Source organism: Phyllostomus discolor, chromosome 7 (genome assembly GCF_004126475.2).
Source record: "Phyllostomus discolor isolate MPI-MPIP mPhyDis1 chromosome 7, mPhyDis1.pri.v3, whole genome shotgun sequence".
Classification (NCBI taxonomy): domain Eukaryota; kingdom Metazoa; phylum Chordata; class Mammalia; order Chiroptera; family Phyllostomidae; genus Phyllostomus; species Phyllostomus discolor.
The window spans coordinates 112482449-112501573 of record NC_040909.2 but is presented as its reverse complement, the minus strand read 5'-3'; the positions used below and the strand labels follow the sequence as shown (position 1 = coordinate 112501573).

The window sequence follows — 19125 nt, the reverse complement described above, 5'->3', positions numbered from 1 at the left end:
GCCCACGCACAGTGCCACCCCCCGCCCCTCCCTCCCCAAGCCCCCGGAGTCGCCAGACTCCAGGGGTGAAGCCCCTGGCGGGAGGAAGTCTTTGGCACTCCCTGCCTGGCACGTGGGAGCCCTGCTCGGGTGCAGGCTGCCTCCGAGGTGGGGCAGTGAGGGGTACGGTGCTCAGCTCTCTGCCACAGACAGGCTCCACCCTCGGCTGGTCCGGGGACCTCAGCGGCGCAGCCCGGGAGCGGGGTGGGGGTGGGCGGGGACCAGGGGGAGGCACTGTCCAGCCCCGGGCCCCACCTGCGGTCGTCAGGGGCGAGGTGGGTGAAGAGGGAGCAGGGCCCCGCCCGTTACGGCGTGGCCATCCCGGGGCGTCCACCGCTCCTGGGCTCAGAGCTAGGACGCGGCACGCCGCAGGTCGTGCTCCTGGGCTGTTGGCGGGGCCCGGACTCGGGGACGGTACCAGCGCCGCAGGTCAGGCTTCTGGGCCGCCACCCTAACCGGAGTTGCTCGGACCGCGCCTCCGCCGCCACGCGAGCCATGAAAACGCACTTCTGTATCCCGGTGTCCCAGCAGCGGCCGGACGCGCTGGGGGGCCGCTACACGGTGCGCCAGGGCCGGGGGCGGGTTCCCACCGCGCAGGGACGAGGCGGCGCCCCGGCGGGGCCTCGCCTGCTCGCTGGGCTAATCCGAGACCGGACCTCTTTGTGTTTGCAGCTCTACTCCGTGTACCTGGACGGTTTCCTCTTCTGCAGGGTGCGCTACAGCCAGCTGCACCGCTGGAACGAACAGGTGAGCGGGTCCGCGGCGGGTACCACCTCGCTCACCTGACGCACGTGAGGAAAACTGCGTGCAGTAGGCTCTGGGCTCGTGGCTCTGGCAAAATCCGGGGCCCTCTAAGGGCTGCAGGCACCAGCTAGCTCTTCGAGACGGCGTCGTGGTGAAGATGGGCTGTGAATTATTTGGCACAGAACTCGGTGAATACACGTTGCCGCTCCCAATCGTCTGCAGCTAGGAGAGGGGGACCAGGGCGCAGGTGATGCTTCCAAACCTTTTCCAGCCCAATGACCGACCCCTTTCCCGCCCCCACAGCCCCACCTGGCAGGGCCGTTTCACGGCCAGCTTTTCCCCAGGACGACGTCCCCACTCACAACGAGCAAACCAAGTCTAGACCAAGGCCTACTCAGGAATCGCGTACATGGGCACTTATTACTCTTCCTCCCAGTTACCCCTTCCTCTTAGGTTTACCCCGCTCTAAAAAGGTGTGTCTGTATTTTTGTTTTCAAACGACTGATTTCCTAGGCTTTAAGTAGTGGCGGGCTTGGGAACCCTGGGGACAGATGACTATAGCAAGACAGGATGGCGTTTCCCACTACAGTTTCTCACCCTGAGGTCTTGATGGCATTTTCTCTGGGACCCAGACTGAATTATTAGCCTGTTTTAATGTGTTTTTTTTTTGTCCTAATAAGGAAATGTTGAAAGTCTTCAAAAGACTTTGGTTAGGGGACTGAAGTTGAGAAATAAACCTCACCAGGTCCTCAACCCCACCCCATTAACAGTTTTTTTTCTTTTTGTTTATTTATTTCTTTAGATTTTATATTCTGATTATAAAGAGGAAAGACGAGGAAAGAAAAAAAAAACAGACAGACTCTTGCCTAAGCAACAGCTGTTACCATTTTGGGCGGAGTCCTTTCAGACACTCTGGGTCTCCAGTGAGTAGGTCCGTGCGTTTCCCAGAACTGCCTTCTGCTGGTGGACAGCTCAGTTCCGCTTTTCTGTGGGAAACCTCAGGGCAGCCAGTCTTCTTGCTCATACATCATATGTGTTAGGGAAGCCCATTTTCAAGGTATGATTAAGTATCTTTGAAATCAACAAAAACCAGCCATAACCTCCATTTGTGGGGTCATCTTCGGGTTGTTAGCAGCCTGCCGGGTGGGCTGAGTGGGTCCTCAGCAATGATTGTCGGGTCACTGGATGAGGAAGGGTGAGGCTCAGACTTGGGAAAGGTGGGAAGCTACTTGTGACCAACACTTGTTTGGAGGGCTGGGAAGACTGCAGACGGAGATCTCGAAGGAAAAGAAAGGATAGGTAGGCTTTTTAAGTATTTGAAGGAGGAGGTTGAGGTATCACCTCCTGCCCTCCCCTTGTCTGTCTTCCTGCAAGTGAGGTGGGACTGGGGAGGAAGCCCTTACAAGGTGGGTGGTAAGCAGGAGACAGTGGGGAGAACAGGGAGATTGTGGAATTGGGTGACCACTCCTTGGCTCACCTCTTTTCTGACCTTCAGTTTTCTCATTAGAAATAATAAGTAGCCCTGGCTGGTTACTTACTGTTGGCCCTGTGGATTGGAGTGTCATCTGTTCACCAAATGTTGTGGGTTCAATTCCCAGTCAGGACACATGCCTAGGTTGTGGGTTCGATCCCTGGTCGGGGTGCATATGGAAGGCAACCAATCAATTGCTCTTTCTCTCTCACTCCCAATACCCCCCCCCCCACCTTTCTAAAATCAGTAAACATATCCTTGGATGAGGAATTTTAAAAGAAAGAATGAAAGAATAAGCAAATAGGTGGTTATGGGTGTCAGTGTCACTGGGTACTTGTGAAGTTCAGGGACCGGTATCTCGTACAGCCTGGCACACAGTACATGCTCGGTAAACACGGACAAACTCAGGGTTGAAGAATTCCTGGTCCTCCTTAACCAGTAGGCTCAGGAAAGTGCTTGTTTTCAGAAACACTCAGGCCGATCAGATCCTAGCAGGTCCAGAAGCGGAGACATAAAGTAAGCTAACTTGTCTTCTTGGTCTTCTGTTTTGCAAGCCATGAACAAGAAGCCGTTTGTAATTCACTGTAGTGGAGTCTCAAATGTTGAGCCCCACACCCCAGTGCCCCCTGTGGGGCAGGCAGCAGCTTTTAATGAATACTTCATGACTGTCCCCGATTTCTGAAAGTCCTTGAGCGGAGATTATTCAGTTTCAAACTACCTCACACATTGCCCTAGTGTTCCCTCTTTCTGTAGGAACAACTCCATTTTAAATAAATTATTTAGATCTTAGGTGGCCGTTGGTATTTACTATTAAGTTATAACAATAACTAACAATTAGGCAGTGCTCTGTGCTAAGTTTGGTGCCAAGAACATGTACTAGAGTGTTTAATTTTTACAGCAGTCCCATGAGCTGGGATTATAGTTAGTCCCATTTACCAGATGAGAAAACTGAGGCACAACTTGCCCCAAGTCATACTGCTGGTAAGTGTTGGAAGCAGGATTTGGTTTCCAAAACCTGCTCAGACCCATTCCATTTTGTGTTTTTTTCCACCAAAGTTGACAAAATAAATTGTATCAATAAAACAATTGAGTCAAATCCTCGAGCTCTAAACTACTGTGCTTTTCTCTATTTCAGTATAACTTAATGACATCCCCCAATTTGGAATGTTTAGTGTGATGAGTCTTGGTAAAAACCATGATCAGGCCAGAGAACAGTTCCTATATTCTAAAAATTCTTTTGTCTCCTTCGCCCTTGACCCCCTCCTTCCACCGCTGGCCCCAGGCAACTGACATCTGCTTTCTGTCATTAGAGTTCCAGGCACAGGATTTAATTCCAGCTTATTACTACAGTTTCAAAGATAGTCTGAGGACAGTGGGCAGATTTAGCAAATGAAAATACAGGATTCCCCAGTGAATTTCAGATAAACAGCATACACCTTTTTAGTACAAGTGTGTCCCGAGCAATACCTGGGACATCATTGGACATTCGGCATTTTGTCTGGCAATCGTAACTCTGAGACCGAAAGTTTGGGCAACCTCTTCTAATCTAGATTTTATTCTTCCTATTCCACAGAAGACATGAACCAGCTCAGAATTTGTTTTTTTTTTCCCCAAAGATTTTATTTATTTATTTTTAGAGAGAGGGGAAGGGAGGGAGAAGAGAGGGAGAGAAACATCAGTGTGTGGTTGCCTCTCACATGCCCCACACTGGGGACGTGGCCCACAACCCAGGCATGTGCCCTGACTGGGAATCAAGCCGGTGACCCTTTGGTTCACAGTCTGCACTCAATCCACTGAGCCACACCAGCCAGGACCGGCTCAGAATTCTTAATCTGATTTAATACAAGGCACTATAAAGAGGGAAACAATATAAAGGTCCCATTCGTGTGTGTGTGTGTGTGTGTGTGTGTATTTGGTGAGTGTAAGTATATTTCTAGTTGGTTTCCTGGGAAGTTCGGCATGCCCATAGAATAGAAACTTTATCTTACAGAATTAGCTGACTTATTCCTGTACTTAAGAAATGCTTACTGATTTCCTGCTAGATGCCATGCACTGCATTGAATTAAGTGAAGACTCTGACTTGAGCAGAGGAGATTTTTGACTGTAAGAACTGGGTTTCTGTTTTGCAAGCTGGATAACTCTGAGATGAGGATAAGTACCTGGCTCAGGCGAGGTGGCCCCTGCGCCTCCTCATCCAAGCTATGTGGAGGCTAATGCCATGGGATTGAGACTGAGGAGGGACGGTTGTGTTTCCAAGAGGTCAGCTGTGACCTGAGCCCTTCTAAGACACCGCAGCCCTGTCCCCAAGTGAGGCTCCCTCAGGGTCTGGTAGTTTGCCCCTCTGCTGAGGAATGCTGCCCGTCTCGCTGCCCGTCTCTCTGCCCGGTGAACTGCCTGACCTGACCTCTTTGTCTGTGTCTGCAGATGATTAAAGCCAGTGTGACGTATGCCCCTGCCCTTGCCTGCAGCACCCCCAGCAAATGAGATCAGTGAAGGAACTGGCTCATTTTGGCCAAGTGTGAGGCTGTCTGCGTAAGTGCTGCTGAACTCTATGGAAGGATGCTTGCCTCAGCAAACGTTCTAGCATCAGACATGGCAATGGGGACAAGCTATGGGTGCTGGCAAAGAATCCTGCTGTGGGGGGGGGGGGCTGTGAGACCTCATGCACTGGTTCACTCTTCCTCCCTGCCTGGTGCTGACCCAGCCTGGCTCCTTCCCCTCTTTTACCCGATCTTCCCTCTTCCCCATTCAAACCCTCTATTCACATCAGGCCGGCCCACTCGTTGTCTCTGCCTGGCTCACTTCCCCCTCCTGAGAAGACCCCTGCTTCTGGCCCACTGGTCAGGGACCAGCCCTTTCTCAAGGCCCACCTCAGGCCTCACCTCCTCTGGGAAGCACCCCTTGATGGCATGATATGCCTTCCTCTGATTCCTGTGCCACTTCATGTTTAGACCTTATCATGTTCCTCTTCTTTTTTTTTTTAATCCTCACCAGAGGACTTGCTTATTGACTTTAGAGAAAAGAAGAAGGGAGAGGGAAAGAGAGAGGGAGGGAAACATCAATGTGAGAGAGAAACATCAATTGGTTGTCTCTCATACACACCCCAATCAGAGACCGAACTCGAAACCTAGTCATGTGCCCTGACTGGGAATTGAACCCCAAGCTTTTCAGTTTAGTGGACAATGCTCCAAATGACTGAGTCTCAGCCGCCAGGGCTTGTGTTCCCCTTTTTGTGAGTGTATTTTGTCTCCCCTGATTATTTAGTTGCAAACCCCAAATATTTAAATAAAGCAACAGATGAAGGCTGCTGGCATGCACACCCAGCCCAGAATCCTACTTCAGTAGTTACTCGGTAGAGATTTGGTGTGGGAGAAGGAAAAGGAGGGGGCGGAGAGTGAAAAAGCAGTGAAAAGACAGTGTCCAGGTTCTGACCCTTGCTAGCTCGCAGGGCCTTGGTTTGAGTCACTTCAGCTCCCTGCGTTTCAGGTTACTCCTCTCGTCAGGGTGGAGGAATGTTGTCAGGTGCCCCGTCACCGTGGAAGAATGGAAGTGTTGGTGGTGACCATGACCATCTACTTCACAGGCAGTTCTGGAGAATAAATGAGATGATGTACAAGCTTCAGGCTGATGTTCTTTGGTATCAGATGCCCCAGCCCAGGCTGCTTTTGGAGCTTTGGCTCTTTAGCCCGAGAATCTGGAATTTTGATTACAAGGGGCCTTGGAAAAGTGGGACAAATGAGTCGACATTAGAAACAGGGACTGTAGAAAGGCCTCTGTTTGTGTCTGTCTTTTCACTTGTCCCAGGTCACCACTCTGGGATGGGTTTGCAGGCTGTGAGTGCACAGCGTGAGGAAGAAGGTGACATTCCACAATCGGCCAGTTAAGTCTTCTTTCTGTTAGAAGGTGGAACTGCACAGTGGAGAAAGTGGTGCAGGAGATTGTGCTGGGATTAAAATATATATATTATATATATATATATATATATATATATAGAGAGAGAGAGAGAGAGAGAGAGAGAGAGACATTGTCTTGTTTATGTACATTGTCTGAACATTGTCTTAAACAAAAAGGACCAAACTCACAAAAACACTTCATGATAAAAGGACAGAAGAAATATGTTTTCCTTTTGATCTCTTGAAACAATATTTTGAAAGTGTGGACCAAGCTATAATACCAGATAACTCCCAGTGTGTTACTGGCTTTCACACCTGAACTACGTGCTGTCTGAGACCGATAGAAAAGGCTGTATTTTGATGCAGTTGAAGGACTTGTGGAGGGCATGAGTGACTTTTGGCGGACTTACCTGCAGCTCATCATATATTTATCTTCCCCCTTCCAGCAGCATTAGAAAGGGAGGCGAAAGGTTCTTTGAGCAGTCAGCTCAGGCTGTAAAACCTGCTGGGAGAGTTTTGGCTCTGTCAGGTATTGGCACCTGGATTCTTGTTGACTTTCTCCCCAGATCTTGGCCTTAGGGTAGAGGCTTCTGCAAGATGCTCTCCTGCAGATGCTCAACCCAGCGGCCCTGCTGCCTCAACGCTGCTGTGATTTCAACCAATTTGGGAGCAGCTGTGACATTTATGAACACATGCCAAGGAAGACAATTGCCTTTTAAAGATCGTTTAATCAGTTAATCAAAAAATAATTGCATGCAAATAAGACAGGATTCTGCTTCTATTTAAAGGAATTAGCAGAGATAGGGCTGCATAAATCCCAGGGTGCATAAATCCCAGGGCGCTGGAGCTGCCCGCTGGGCACAGGTGCCTTTGGACAATCTCTGGCGTGGTGGGAAGATTTTCTTGAATTTAAAAGAAGCAGAATTGTTGTTATATTTTATACTACTAGATCTTGAAGAATGTTTGCAAACTTAAATGGCTACAGGAGTCAGGCAGGTGATTTAAGTGAGAGCATGGATCAGGCAAGAGGTGGTGGGGAGGGGTGGGGACTGCTTAGGTCTCTAAGGAGGTGGTTGCCTGAGGCAGTGGGAACCCAGTGACTCCAGACCTTTGGGTTTTTCAAGAGAAGCCAGAATTCAGTTCCTATGTACCCTGCACCCAGTTTTCCCTGCTGTACTCCACTGGTAGGGTGCGCTTGCTCCAGTTGGTGCACCAGTGTCGGTACAACATCATTGACTCTAGTCCACAATTTATTCAGACGTCGGTGTTTACATAATGTCCTGCCTCTGTTCCCAGATCCCACCCAGGGCACCACGTTACATTTAGTTGTGACGTCTCCTTGGGCTCCTCTTAACTGTGGCAGTTTCTCAGACTTTCATTGTTTGTAATGACTTTGACTATTTTGAGGTGTGTCAGTCCGGCGTTTTGTGGAAGGTCCCTCTATTGGAATCTGATGTTTCATGTGACTACACGGGGTAGGGTGGCCCCAGAGGTCAAGTGCCATTCTAATCACATCATATCAAGGGTACCTACCTACTCTCCACACGACTTATCACTGTTGATGTTGACCTTGATCGCCTGGCTGAGGTAGTCATTGTCAGGTTTTGCCACTGCGAAGTTAGTCTTTCATCTCTCTTTCCATGGTGTATTCTCTGGAAGGCACTGCATGTAGCCCACGCTTACGGAGATGGGAGTTATGCTCAGGCTCCTTGTGAATGAGTGTCTCTGTGAATTATTTGGGTTCTTCTGCACAGGAGATTTGTCTGTTCTCTCCTATATTTTTATTTATTCAATAATTTATTTGTATTCATATGGACTCCTGGATGTCTACTTTATACTGTGGATTATACTTCAATATAATTTTATTTTGCTGCTCAAATTGTCCCAGCTTTGGCTTGTGGGAACTCTTTCACTTTGCTCCTGTGTCTCTTTGATATACCCCTATTGTTGATTTTTTTTAGTATTTTCTTATTTTCTGGTGCTGCAAGATGCTTCAGATTCATCTTTCACATTTCCTACCTCAGCCATTTCCCCACGGAGCCCCGGTCGCTTTTACTGGAGAACAGGATTAGAAGCTGAGATGTGGGCGCTGGGTGTGTCCTTGCCGTGGCAGTGTTGCTGTTGCCAGGCCCTCTTGGCTGACAAAGTAAGGCCCGTATGTGTGCAGAGCATATCTATAGATAGTTTAATATTTAATTGTCTGGGACTCTGTTAAACTACACATGAGTCCATACCAACATCTCCAACTATAGTCCATTAGCACATGGGTCATTGGTGTCTCCTCACCTCACTTTTCTGAAAGCTCCCATCCAACTGGAGAAACCTGGTTCCCACCGCCTGCCGTCTTTTTGTTTAATTGTTCGATTCTGCCCACACACAGAGCAGGGTTAGAACTGTCAACCTGTGCGCCCACGGGAGACGACGTTGTCTATGGCAGCACGGTGCCTCTGGGCAGTTTCTTTGGCCTCAGCTTGTGCAGACTCCACTCACTTCCGAAGCAGCTGAGGTCGGCTTCTTTCCCCCTTCGCTGCTACGTTCTGTACATTTGTGATGCAGTTGAATTCTTCTGTCCCATTCCACATTCCATCCTGGGGTTTTCCCCACCTCCTAACTGTTTTCCAGATATTTTTGCACATTAAGTCATGCTGTAAAGTGTAATAAGTTTGACAAATGTGTAATATGATGAATGTACACACAATGACAGTGTCATACGAAATAGTTTCACTGCCCTGAACACTCCCATGTGCTTCGCCCACTCAACACCCTCCTACCCCAAGCTCCTGGTTACCATGCTTTTCTTTTTCACTATCGCTGTAAGTTTGGTTTTTAAAAAATGTCATATATTTGAAATGAAACAGATTACAGCTGTTCCAGACTGTTTTCACTTATCAATCTTCTTTTAAGTTTTCACCATGTCTTTTCAATGCTTGGTAGCTCATTTCCTTTTATTGCTGGATGATACTCCATCGTTTGGATACACTGCAGTTTGTCCATTCACATATTGAAGGACAACTTGATTACTTCGTATTTTGGGTAGATATGAATAAAGGAGCTATAAACACTCACATGCATGCTCTGTGGGCATAGTTTTCAAATCTGTTGGTTATATACCCAGGACTGTGATTGCTGGATATTGAATAGTAAACATTAGCTTGTAAGACATTGCCAGACTGTTCCGAAGTGGCCAGTGGCCGTACCATTCTGTATTTCCTGCAGGACACGAGTGATAAGCATTTTGACCCGCAAAGTTAGTATTGGAATCAAATTCAAATTCTCTAAAAATCAAACAAACCAAAATCTAGCAACCCAAATAAAACATGTCAGAAAGTCGAAAACTGTGTAGATTTTAGACCGACGCTCTCCTACAGAATTTCCTGTGCCGATGGAAATGCTCTACATCGGCTTCGTCCAATTCAGTAAGAACTTGCCACACCTCTGGTAGTTACTGAGAATTTGAAATGTGGCTAGTGTGACTGATAAACTGAATTTTAAGTTTTATTTAATTTTAATTTAAGTTTAAATTTAAGTAGCCATAGGTGGCTAATGGACATCATGTTAGACAGCACAGTTCTAGGTCATTTTAAGGATTTTTTGCTTTCACTCGAGTGAGCTAGGGGACCAGGAAGGGTGTTGAGCAGGATAGGGCAGAGCAGCGATCTGACTGACACTGTGGAGTACCAGCGTAGGTTCCACAGTAGGAACAGACTGAGGGAGTTAATGGTGTAAACAGAGACCTCTCGGAAGGCTACAGTAATCTGAAAAAAGATGACGGGGCATGGACCAGAGCAATAGCAGTGGGGCAGGGAGAAGTGGTCAGATTCTCCATGCATTTATGAAGGTAAGGCCTATGCGAGGTAAATATTGGCCAAATACACCCTGCATTTGCAACAAAAGCCATGGAATTAAAACCCTTACCTGGTTGCAGTCTCATTTCTCTTAGATCTGCTTTCATGTCTTTAAGCCATTGACTGGGGTAATAGTAGGAGTTGCAGCCCTCTGCTCTGGAGGTACCTTGATCAAACTGGACTGGTTTCCTCTCTCCTGCTTTAAAGGGAGCGATGCCATGCCTTATCTGCAAACTGCCACTCTAAGTGTAGGGCTGGAATGAAGGCACATGCCCTTTTGGTTACTTAAAGATTATTTTTAATGCATCCTCCATGTAGCTTGCATACATACAATCGCCATTGTCTTCAGTCACATGTGGGTGGGTGGGAGGGAGGGGCCTGACTAGAGTTCTAGTGAGATCGTACGTCAGCCTCTAGGAATCTATAAATCAGCACTTTTCAGTGGAAATATAATGTGAGCCACATAGGGAATTTAAAGTTTTCTGGTAGCCTGCTTAAAAAACCATGGAAAGAAACAGGTGGAATTAATTTTAATAACATTTTATTTAATCCAGTATATTCAAAACATTATCATTTCAACATGCAATCTATACAAATTATTAGAGAGACATTTTACTCTTTTTTAACTTTTTAAATCCTCACCGGAGGATCTATTTACTGATTTTAGAGAGAGGGAGAAACATCACTGTGAGAGAAACATTGATTGGTTGCCTCCCGTACTGGGGATCCAACCCGCAACCTAGGTGTGGGCCCTTACTGGGGATCCAACCTGCAACACTTGCTGTTTGGAACGACGCTCCAACCAACTGAGCTACCTGCCTGGGACTTACATTCTCCTTTCTGAGAGACTAAGCCTTCGCAATCTGCATTGTGCTTTTGTACTCGCAGCACCTCTCAACATGGACTAGCCACATCTGCGGTGCTCGTTCGCCACGGGTGACTAGTGGCTGCCGGCTCCCATATTAGCACTGCTGTAAACATTTGCTGTTATGTTCCGATTTGGTGGAGGTGGAGGTAGGGGTGGGGTGGGGGAATTAAATTCCTAACCACTGTCATTAATATCACAGAAACCACTGGGGTATGAATTAAAGAAATATTGTATGGTGTGAGTGGTAGGCAGTTTTGTAAAAACAAATGAAAAATTAAAATGCACCCCAAATCTACCAAACTCATTCTGGAGTTGTCATTCTGTGATGTGTGTAATGGTGTCTCTGGAAACCTGTACTGTGATAAATTCCTCCATAAGCCAGTCAAAGCATCCCTCTTTCTTCCTTTTGGCCACTGGGAAGGGTTAATTTTAAATAGAGCGCCGGAGTGTGATGGGCCCTAAGAGGAGTCTCGGGTGCCTCACCAACCTTGAATTGGAGGTTCTTTGCCTTCAGTGTGTGTTTTCTGGATCTTTCAGCTGAGACGGGTCTTTGGAAATGGCCTGCCTCCCTTTCCACCGAAGTTCTATCTCGCGATGACCCCGTCTATGGCCAATGAGAGAAGGGACCAGTTGGAGCAGTATTTGCAAAATGGTAGGTATTTTTGGAAACAAATTTATTGCGATGTAGGTCGCAGACCATAAAATCCACTTACCTAAAGTGTACAATTCAGTGATTATTAGTGTATTTGCAGGATTGCACAAGTGGCACCGTGATCTAACTTGAGAGCATTTTCATCACTCCGAAAAGAAACCTCACACCTATCCCAAGTCACTCCCTAAGTCCTCTCTGCTACCAGCCCCCCTCACCCACACCACCAATTTCTGTCTTTCCAGCTCTTCTTGTTCTGGACATTTCAGATAAATGGAAGCGTGTAATGTGTGGCCTTTCTATTTGGTTTTTAAAATACTTTTCTCTAGTTCACTTTATTGTAAGAATACGGTATATAATACATATAACATACAAAGTGAATATTAATTGACTATTTTATCAGTAAGGCTTCCGGTCAACAGGAGGTGATTAGTAGTTAAGTTTTGGGGGAGTCAGAAGTCATACAGTGGTATTCAACAGCATGGGGGTCAGCATGCCTAACCCCTGCATTGTTTGAGGATCAACCTGATACAATGAAAGGTACATTTCCTTCCACCCCAGACCCCCAGGCTTCTAGAAGTGCACACTCTTGCAGGCAGGTGGCTTGGGAGTCCCTCCGAAACCATCTTTGCATCTACTGGTGTACATGCCTGATTATCCAACACTTACTGGAACTTACTCTGCATGTTTTTCTATGTCTGATCTTTAAAAACTTTTTATCCTGAAACACCCTCTGACTTAAAAAAAGTTGCAAAAAATTAATGTAAAATTCTGTATACTCTTTACCCAGACTTCCCAAATGTTAACATTTTACATTTGCTTTATCATTTTCTCACTCTCCCACATGTGTGTGTACATATTCATATATATTATATATGATTTTTTGAGATATATTGTTTCACACACAAGGCCCTTCACCCTTAAATACTTCTGTGCATATTTCTTAAGGTCAAGGCTATTCCCTTCTATAACCACAGTATAGTTATCAAAATCAGGCAATTCACAGTGATACAATAAAGTTACCTAGAGACCTTATTCCAACTTCACCAACTATCCCACTGATGTCCTTCAGAGCAAAAGAAAAAAAGATTTTTCTTCTTTATGCTGTTTTTTTCCTCTTAAAATATATATCTTATAGATCATCCTAGGTCAGCAATTACTGATTTACTTTGTCACTTCTCATAGCTGCACAGTGTTCTTAAGCACAGTAAATGAAAATTCCAGAAATCATCTTTCCCACTCGCCTTTTATAACGGAGAATATATCTCTTTCAGCCCTTTTCAATAAACCCTTTTAAGCTCAAAATGTAATACTTTTTGAATTTTCATTCTCTCTTGGTTTCTTTTCTCCCATCTTAGAGAAATACTCCTTTAAACACTGCCCTTTCCCCAAGTGATCACAGTGCCTGAGGGGCAACTTCCCAGGCCAGGCCTTTATCCATATCGTCAGCATGAGTTGTGCATCCTCTGTGGCCAGCGACTTGGGCGTGCATGGATAAAGCGAGGCCTGGGGTTGGTGTGATGGGTCCACGTCATCATCAAGGCTGCCCGGAGGAAGCGAGCTTTGCAGCATTTCATCATGTGTTTGAGAGGTCACCCGCTCTACTGCTTTCAAGGAGGCAGCCCGGCTTGGGGGACCCCTGGAGGTCAGAGCGGTGTAACGGGAAGTCAACCCAGCTCCATGCTAACCTGGACTGCTCTCCGTGTTTTCCAGTAACCATGGACCCAAACGTGTTGAGAAGCGACGTCTTCACTGACTTTTTAAAACTGGTACAGCTGGTAAGCTTGCTCTTCTTTACTAAGGTCATTATTTCACAGCAGCATAGGTCTCTTTGCTAACCACACGCGTTTCCGGTATCAGCCCAGCAGAGCCTGAGCTCAGATAAAACACGCTCATTTGGAGCCCACGGGAGGATGGGTCCTATTTCGTTCTTTTGGAGGTTTAGATTCTGGATGGGAAATTAAGTGTGTCACTTAATGACACACTTAATGAGCTAAAGCTCATTTTAATAAAGCGGGTAACTTTCTTTTTTTTTTTTTGCCTAAGCATCGTACACTTCGAAACTGACTGTGGAAAAGAGAACCTTTTATCACTAAGGGCCCTGCGGGAAAGCAGGGATGCAGTTTCTGTAGAGGATAGTTCCACGCGTGCCGTGGGGAAGCCAGCAGGGTAGCACCGATGGGCATGGCCCCATTACCTGTAGATTCTCCGCTCCCTGCTGTACAGGGCGGGGCAAAAGTAGGTTTACAGTTGTTCCTGTGGAAAGTAATACGATAATTAATAAATAATAATACAAGAGTATTCACAGCTGTAAACCTACTTTTGCCAACCCTGTACTGTAAGTGGATCACAGAGAAAATCCAATGGGAGCAGATGGAAACACAGCATCTCGCTCCCATTTGCCAGTCTGAACCACTTCCGGCGTGTCCGCTAGAGGCTGGAACTTTGCCAAGGCCCTTGTTTAGCGGACCACTCGTTCTAGTTGTAAATATGCGAACATTTTCATGCCTGAAGGTATGCATGTGGCTGAATGGAAGAACTTCGAAAGGCCTCGTTGTAGAATAATATGATATTATTATTCAATATGATATTATTATTAGGGAACCCAGGTTCCCTAGGTTGGGGAAGAATAATTACTTGATCAGATTTGTAAGAAGTGGAAGCAAATTTCGTTTATTTAGTCGTTCAACTGTGTTGCTAAACACACTGGCCCATTCAACCTGAGAAATGACCCTAGAGGCTTCTCTGGTGTAGCCATTTGTATTTTCCTGTGTATTTGATGATTTACAAAACACACACACACACACACACACACTTTCCTTTTGTTTGGAAAGTCTGTCGTGATGGTGGCAACACTCAACCAGCACACAAGGGTATACGATAGCAGTGACACCGGAGGCCTCAGAGGCACTGCGGCTTATAGCTGATGGGTGCTCCTCACGTTTCTGTACGCATACCAGCATTCGTGTGTGCGCACCTCCTTTCTGCTTTACACATAGGCACATACTCCTTCCTGCTGTCTGAGTCTTGTGTTTTAAAGCTCACATCTTGCGAATCATTGCATGCCAGTGATTGACACTGCATGTCAGTACAGAGGGGTGATTGGCCGGGGTTCTCTCCCCTCTTTGTGTGCACGTTGTGGCTTTGCTTTTGTGCTTTTTAAAAATCACTCATGGGTGCCGATGACTTGGAGCTTTGTTTTGAGTGTCTTTTTTTTTTTTTTTGCTGATAATTAGTTTTCTTGGTATTTTACCTTTATAACTTTATGCAAAAGCCTTATGCTCTGACTGTATTTGGCCGTGTCTCTTCTTGCCTCTTCTGATAAGATTTTCATGATGGTTTTATTTTTCCCCTTTCATTTCTCAGTTCTCCCAAGGATGACCCACAACTGGTGCCATTCTAAATGCCTAGGAGAGAGTGGGCTCACTGCATCCAGTGGATATCAGGGCGTTAGGGGTTAATCCTCTCACAGAGCCCAGGGCGAGAAAGTCTGTGACCTGAATCACAGAGACAAGGCAGCTCTGTGAACTGATGGGACCCCGTTTGTGATGTGCTAGAGAGAGCACGCCCCCAGATGCAGCACCCACTGTGAGGCCCTCCTGGACGGGCACTGGCCATGCCTCCTCCTGGGGTCCCTCTCTCTATGGAAACTGAGCACCAACCCGTCTCAGCTTTGAACTGTCCTAAACTCTGATGGCCTTCCAGTGTTTCTAGTGTGCCCTTGACATTTTAGAGCATTCTGTCCAAGAACCCCACGGGCCCCGGGACCTGCGCACACCCCTAGCCTATACGCATGCCCTCACGGACGAAGGGGCGCAGCGGAGCTGTGCCGAGTGGGTGGTGTGGGTCCTCGGCCGGGTGCCCGCATGCAGGTACCAGCCTGCTTCCACATACGGGCTTCAGAGCTTGCATGCTTCTGATTTTTGTTGTAGCAGAATCATAAATTAAAGCATTTTATGGACTTTTAGGGAAGCTTGGAAATATTAAACATGAGAGTTAAAAATCTGAAACCAGTAAGGGTCATATGGATGATTTTTTTTTCTAAAGTGTTGTTTATTTGGTAATCATTCAAGCTACATGTCATTCCATTGCCTTGGAACCTCTCCCCACCCCTCCCAATCCCCACCCTGTCTCCCCAGATCCACCCCCCAACCTCTACCCCGGGCTCTCATGTGCTGCTGGGTGCTATAGACCTTCAGGCTCCGGAGAGAGGACACTGCTGACTGTCACCCCCATAAGGTACCCCACTGAGGTCTCTGTGGGGCTCACCATGCTTTCCCTTTGCTCACAGGGCACGTTCAGCGTCCCTACCAAGAAAGCCTCTCTGGACATATTTCTGCCCGATGGAAGGAGCATTCGAGTCGAAATCCTAACGTCAGACACCGCTGAAAGAGTCCTAGAGGTAAACGTCACCTAAACTCCAGCCCCAGAACTGAATGCAGGGAGCAGTGTTTGAAGGCAGGGGCTAGGGCACAGTTGCTTTCTGGAAGCTTCCTGCCAACCACGTCCCTCTGGATGACTTATCTGTGGAGGTGCTGGGGTTTTCTGGTATACTGGCCGAGTCTCAGCTACAGCCAGTCCCCAACGACTTTTTAAAATTGTTTTTGGATTAATCGTTTAGAGAGAAAGAGACAGGAAGGGACAGAGAGACACAGAGAGAGATTTGTTGTTATGCTTATTTCTGCATTTACTGGTTGATTCTTGCATGTGCCCTGGCCAGGGATTGAACCTGCAACCTTGATATATTTGGACAATGTTCTAATCAACTGAGCTACCTGGCCAGGGCTCACAAGGCTTCTTTGTTTTCACTTTCCCTGTGGGCATCAACTTTCTGGAGATCTCATAGGACCTTTCTAAAGCTACCTTCAGTTCCCTCCAACTCAGCCAGGGATGTGCTCTGGAAATAAGCCAAGTGCTCTGTTATAGGGTTACGGGGTGCCCCATGGTTGGGAGCAGGAAGGAGGCTGGTGCCCAGATGAGCCCGAAACAGGCTGCACCCAGGTGGGCTGGAGACAGGTTCTGGGAGAGAGTGATGCAGCTTCCTCAAAGGCTCAAAGAGTTGTCCCTCCTCCCTCACAGGGACAGCCCTGAAACCAACACCCCGGCAGGTCTAATTCTGTGGCAGACCTGAGTTTTAGCTGGTTCCCTGAGGACTCCGAGAGCAAAACCCAGAGATGTGCCCCTCCCTCAGACGTGGCCGTGGCCAGCCCTGCCCCTGGGCCTGTCCTGCCTCTGAGCTGTGGAGGGGACACCATCTTCTCACACCCACACACTGTTCCCAGGCCCCTTTCCTTCGGAGGGTTTCAGTTCTAACCCTCCAGAGAAACACACAGGAGAACAAAAAGTTATAAACAGGAGGAAGTGGGAAAGTTTCTAGGACCTTGCCAAGGACAGATCGTTCTTGTGCTAGGGTCATGGCGTCTGCCGCCTTCTGAGCCTGAAACGAGCAGAAGTGCTCCCCGTGGGGCTCCTAGCTCTCCTCAGGTTGGGCCACCTTTACCTGAGGCCGTGTGTGCATCGGAGGGTTCTTTGCTTGGCGACTCTCTCTGGCCTGGAGATTTCAGCCCACGCGGATCCTTCTGGCCTCAGGAGAGCCAGCTGTGTACCCAGATGGGAAACACCCTTCCCCTAGATGCAGGCCCTGCCTGAGCGTGACCATTCTGGATGTTTCTTCCTGCTGAAGTCATCGAGCACTCCCCACCCCAACCTCTTCATGGCCCCTGCACCGTGGCTCCGGGGCCCCGGTGCCTGGCATCAGCAGCTACCTAGCTTCTGAGTGCACCCATTGAGAAGTTTTCCCAGACGCCTCCGCCTTCACCCCGGCTCCTCCTGCCATGGCACCCCGCATCTCTCTCCTAGTCAGCCCTGTTCTCCTGTCTTCTCTCAACCTCCATGCCCCTAGTTCGAGCCCTCATCATTCGTAGCTAGATTTCTACAGCAGCCCGGGAAATAGTCTTCCTGCTTCCAGGCTTGCTAATCTTCTGCACAGATTTCGAGAATGATCTTTCTAAAAAGGATCAAAGGCCTTTATGCTTAATGCTTGAGGGGATTTATACCAACTCCCTGCCTCTCCAGCCCCACCCCCACCAACCACACACAGTTCCTTCAGTTGCCCTCCTGGGACCCACAGAATGGGAGACGGACACATAGATGAAGGAGAAGGACGGTGGTGGGGTGGGGACCATAAAGTAAGATGCCTCTGGGGCCAGGCGGGTAGCTCAGGTGCTGGGGGCGGATGTGAGATGATTCGAGAACGGTCGGCTCATGGAGCCCTGGAGCACCTGCCCTGCCCGGGGACATCATTGTGGACGCATTGGTGCACCCTGGGCTCGCTGGCCGAGACACACCTGCCGCTGGCTGCTGGTGGCAGATTTGGGTCTCCTGTGTGCTCAGGTTAGGACAAGTCCTGGATTCAAATGACAGCGCTGTCACATCATAGCTGTGTGAGTTTGGGTAAGTTACTTAACGTTTCAAGACAATGTCTGAGTAAGTATAGAAACAGCTCATGTAGCATCAACAGCGGTGGTTCTGGGTATTTATTATCATTGGAATTATCGCTGTTAGAGGTAGTGCTGAGTAAGCACTGCGTTGGGCAGTGAGGGTAGGGCCCCACTGTGCCATGTGCTTTTGCCCAGTCCCCCTGTGACTAAGAGCATAAGTTTAATTAGACACATTTGTGATCTCAGAAAGATGCACTTCCTCTCTTCCAATCACATTGGCCTGTGAGAGACTCACCCATGACTCTGACGTCATTAGCATCAGGTAAGTTTGACTGGAGGTTCTGCCCTTAAAGCTGTGGCGTTTCCGCAACAGGTACAGTGAGCCCTTGGCCGGCAGACATGTGTATTCTCTTCCAGGGGCTGGAAATTCTCTCCCCTGCATGACAATGTAATTCAGACTTTGTAGTTAAAAATCACAGTCAGCGTCTGCTCACGCATGCTTGCTGCCACTCTTTCTTCGCTGTTCCCGACCCCTGCACCCCCCGTCATGCCGGGATCTTCAAGGACCTGCAATAAGCTAAAAAAATTTTTGTCGTTGTTGTTTATGCATTTGTGCTAACGTCATTTTTTTGCTGTTTGTGTTGTGGAGCATTGTTAACATTTGCCGGGATGGAAATATTATTGCCTCATTTTGTAGATGCCTACTCCTCTCAAAAGAAGGTGCTTGTATTTATGTCGTCATAAATGATAAGAGCCGCTCCATTCTCCTTTCTCTCGCCTCTGCTTTTGTCTGTAAGCTTGCTGTTTTCACCGACAGAGTCAGAGAAGAGAAATCTGATTTGAGTGGACATGTGCCACCTTTACTCTAGGACAAGACGTAACCTGTTACCTACCAGCGCACACTCACATCCCACTCTGACCCCCACAGTGGGGCCCTGAGTTCATTCTTGTTTGCAACATGGGGAGGGGAATGAGGGAGACGGGAGAATGGGGATAAGTGTCGGGGAAGAGTTGTGAAAAGTCTCCAGGCTCTTCACTTACAAGGCTACGCTGAGGGCACCCACTCATACCATCCACCTCATAAGACTGTATGTATGAGGTACTGTCTTTTGCTGTGTATAATGCACACTTTTTTGACTAAATTTTTGAGGGAAAAATAAGGATACGCATTATACA

At 47.7% G+C, this 19125-nt stretch overlaps 1 protein-coding gene across 1 annotated transcript in view; it reads left to right on the top strand.

Moving 5' to 3' along the window:
• Positions 1-302: 302 nt before the first annotated feature.
• SNX31 (sorting nexin 31) overlaps positions 303-19125 on the top strand; it is a 50575-nt gene continuing 31752 nt past the window's right edge. Inside the window, exons 1-5 of the mRNA XM_036031310.1 lie at positions 303-600; positions 712-786; positions 11398-11512; positions 13223-13287; positions 15801-15911. Coding sequence (XP_035887203.1) covers positions 535-600; positions 712-786; positions 11398-11512; positions 13223-13287; positions 15801-15911 — 432 coding nt within the window. The 5' untranslated portion in view covers positions 303-534. The remainder of the gene's footprint in view (positions 601-711; positions 787-11397; positions 11513-13222; positions 13288-15800; positions 15912-19125) is intronic.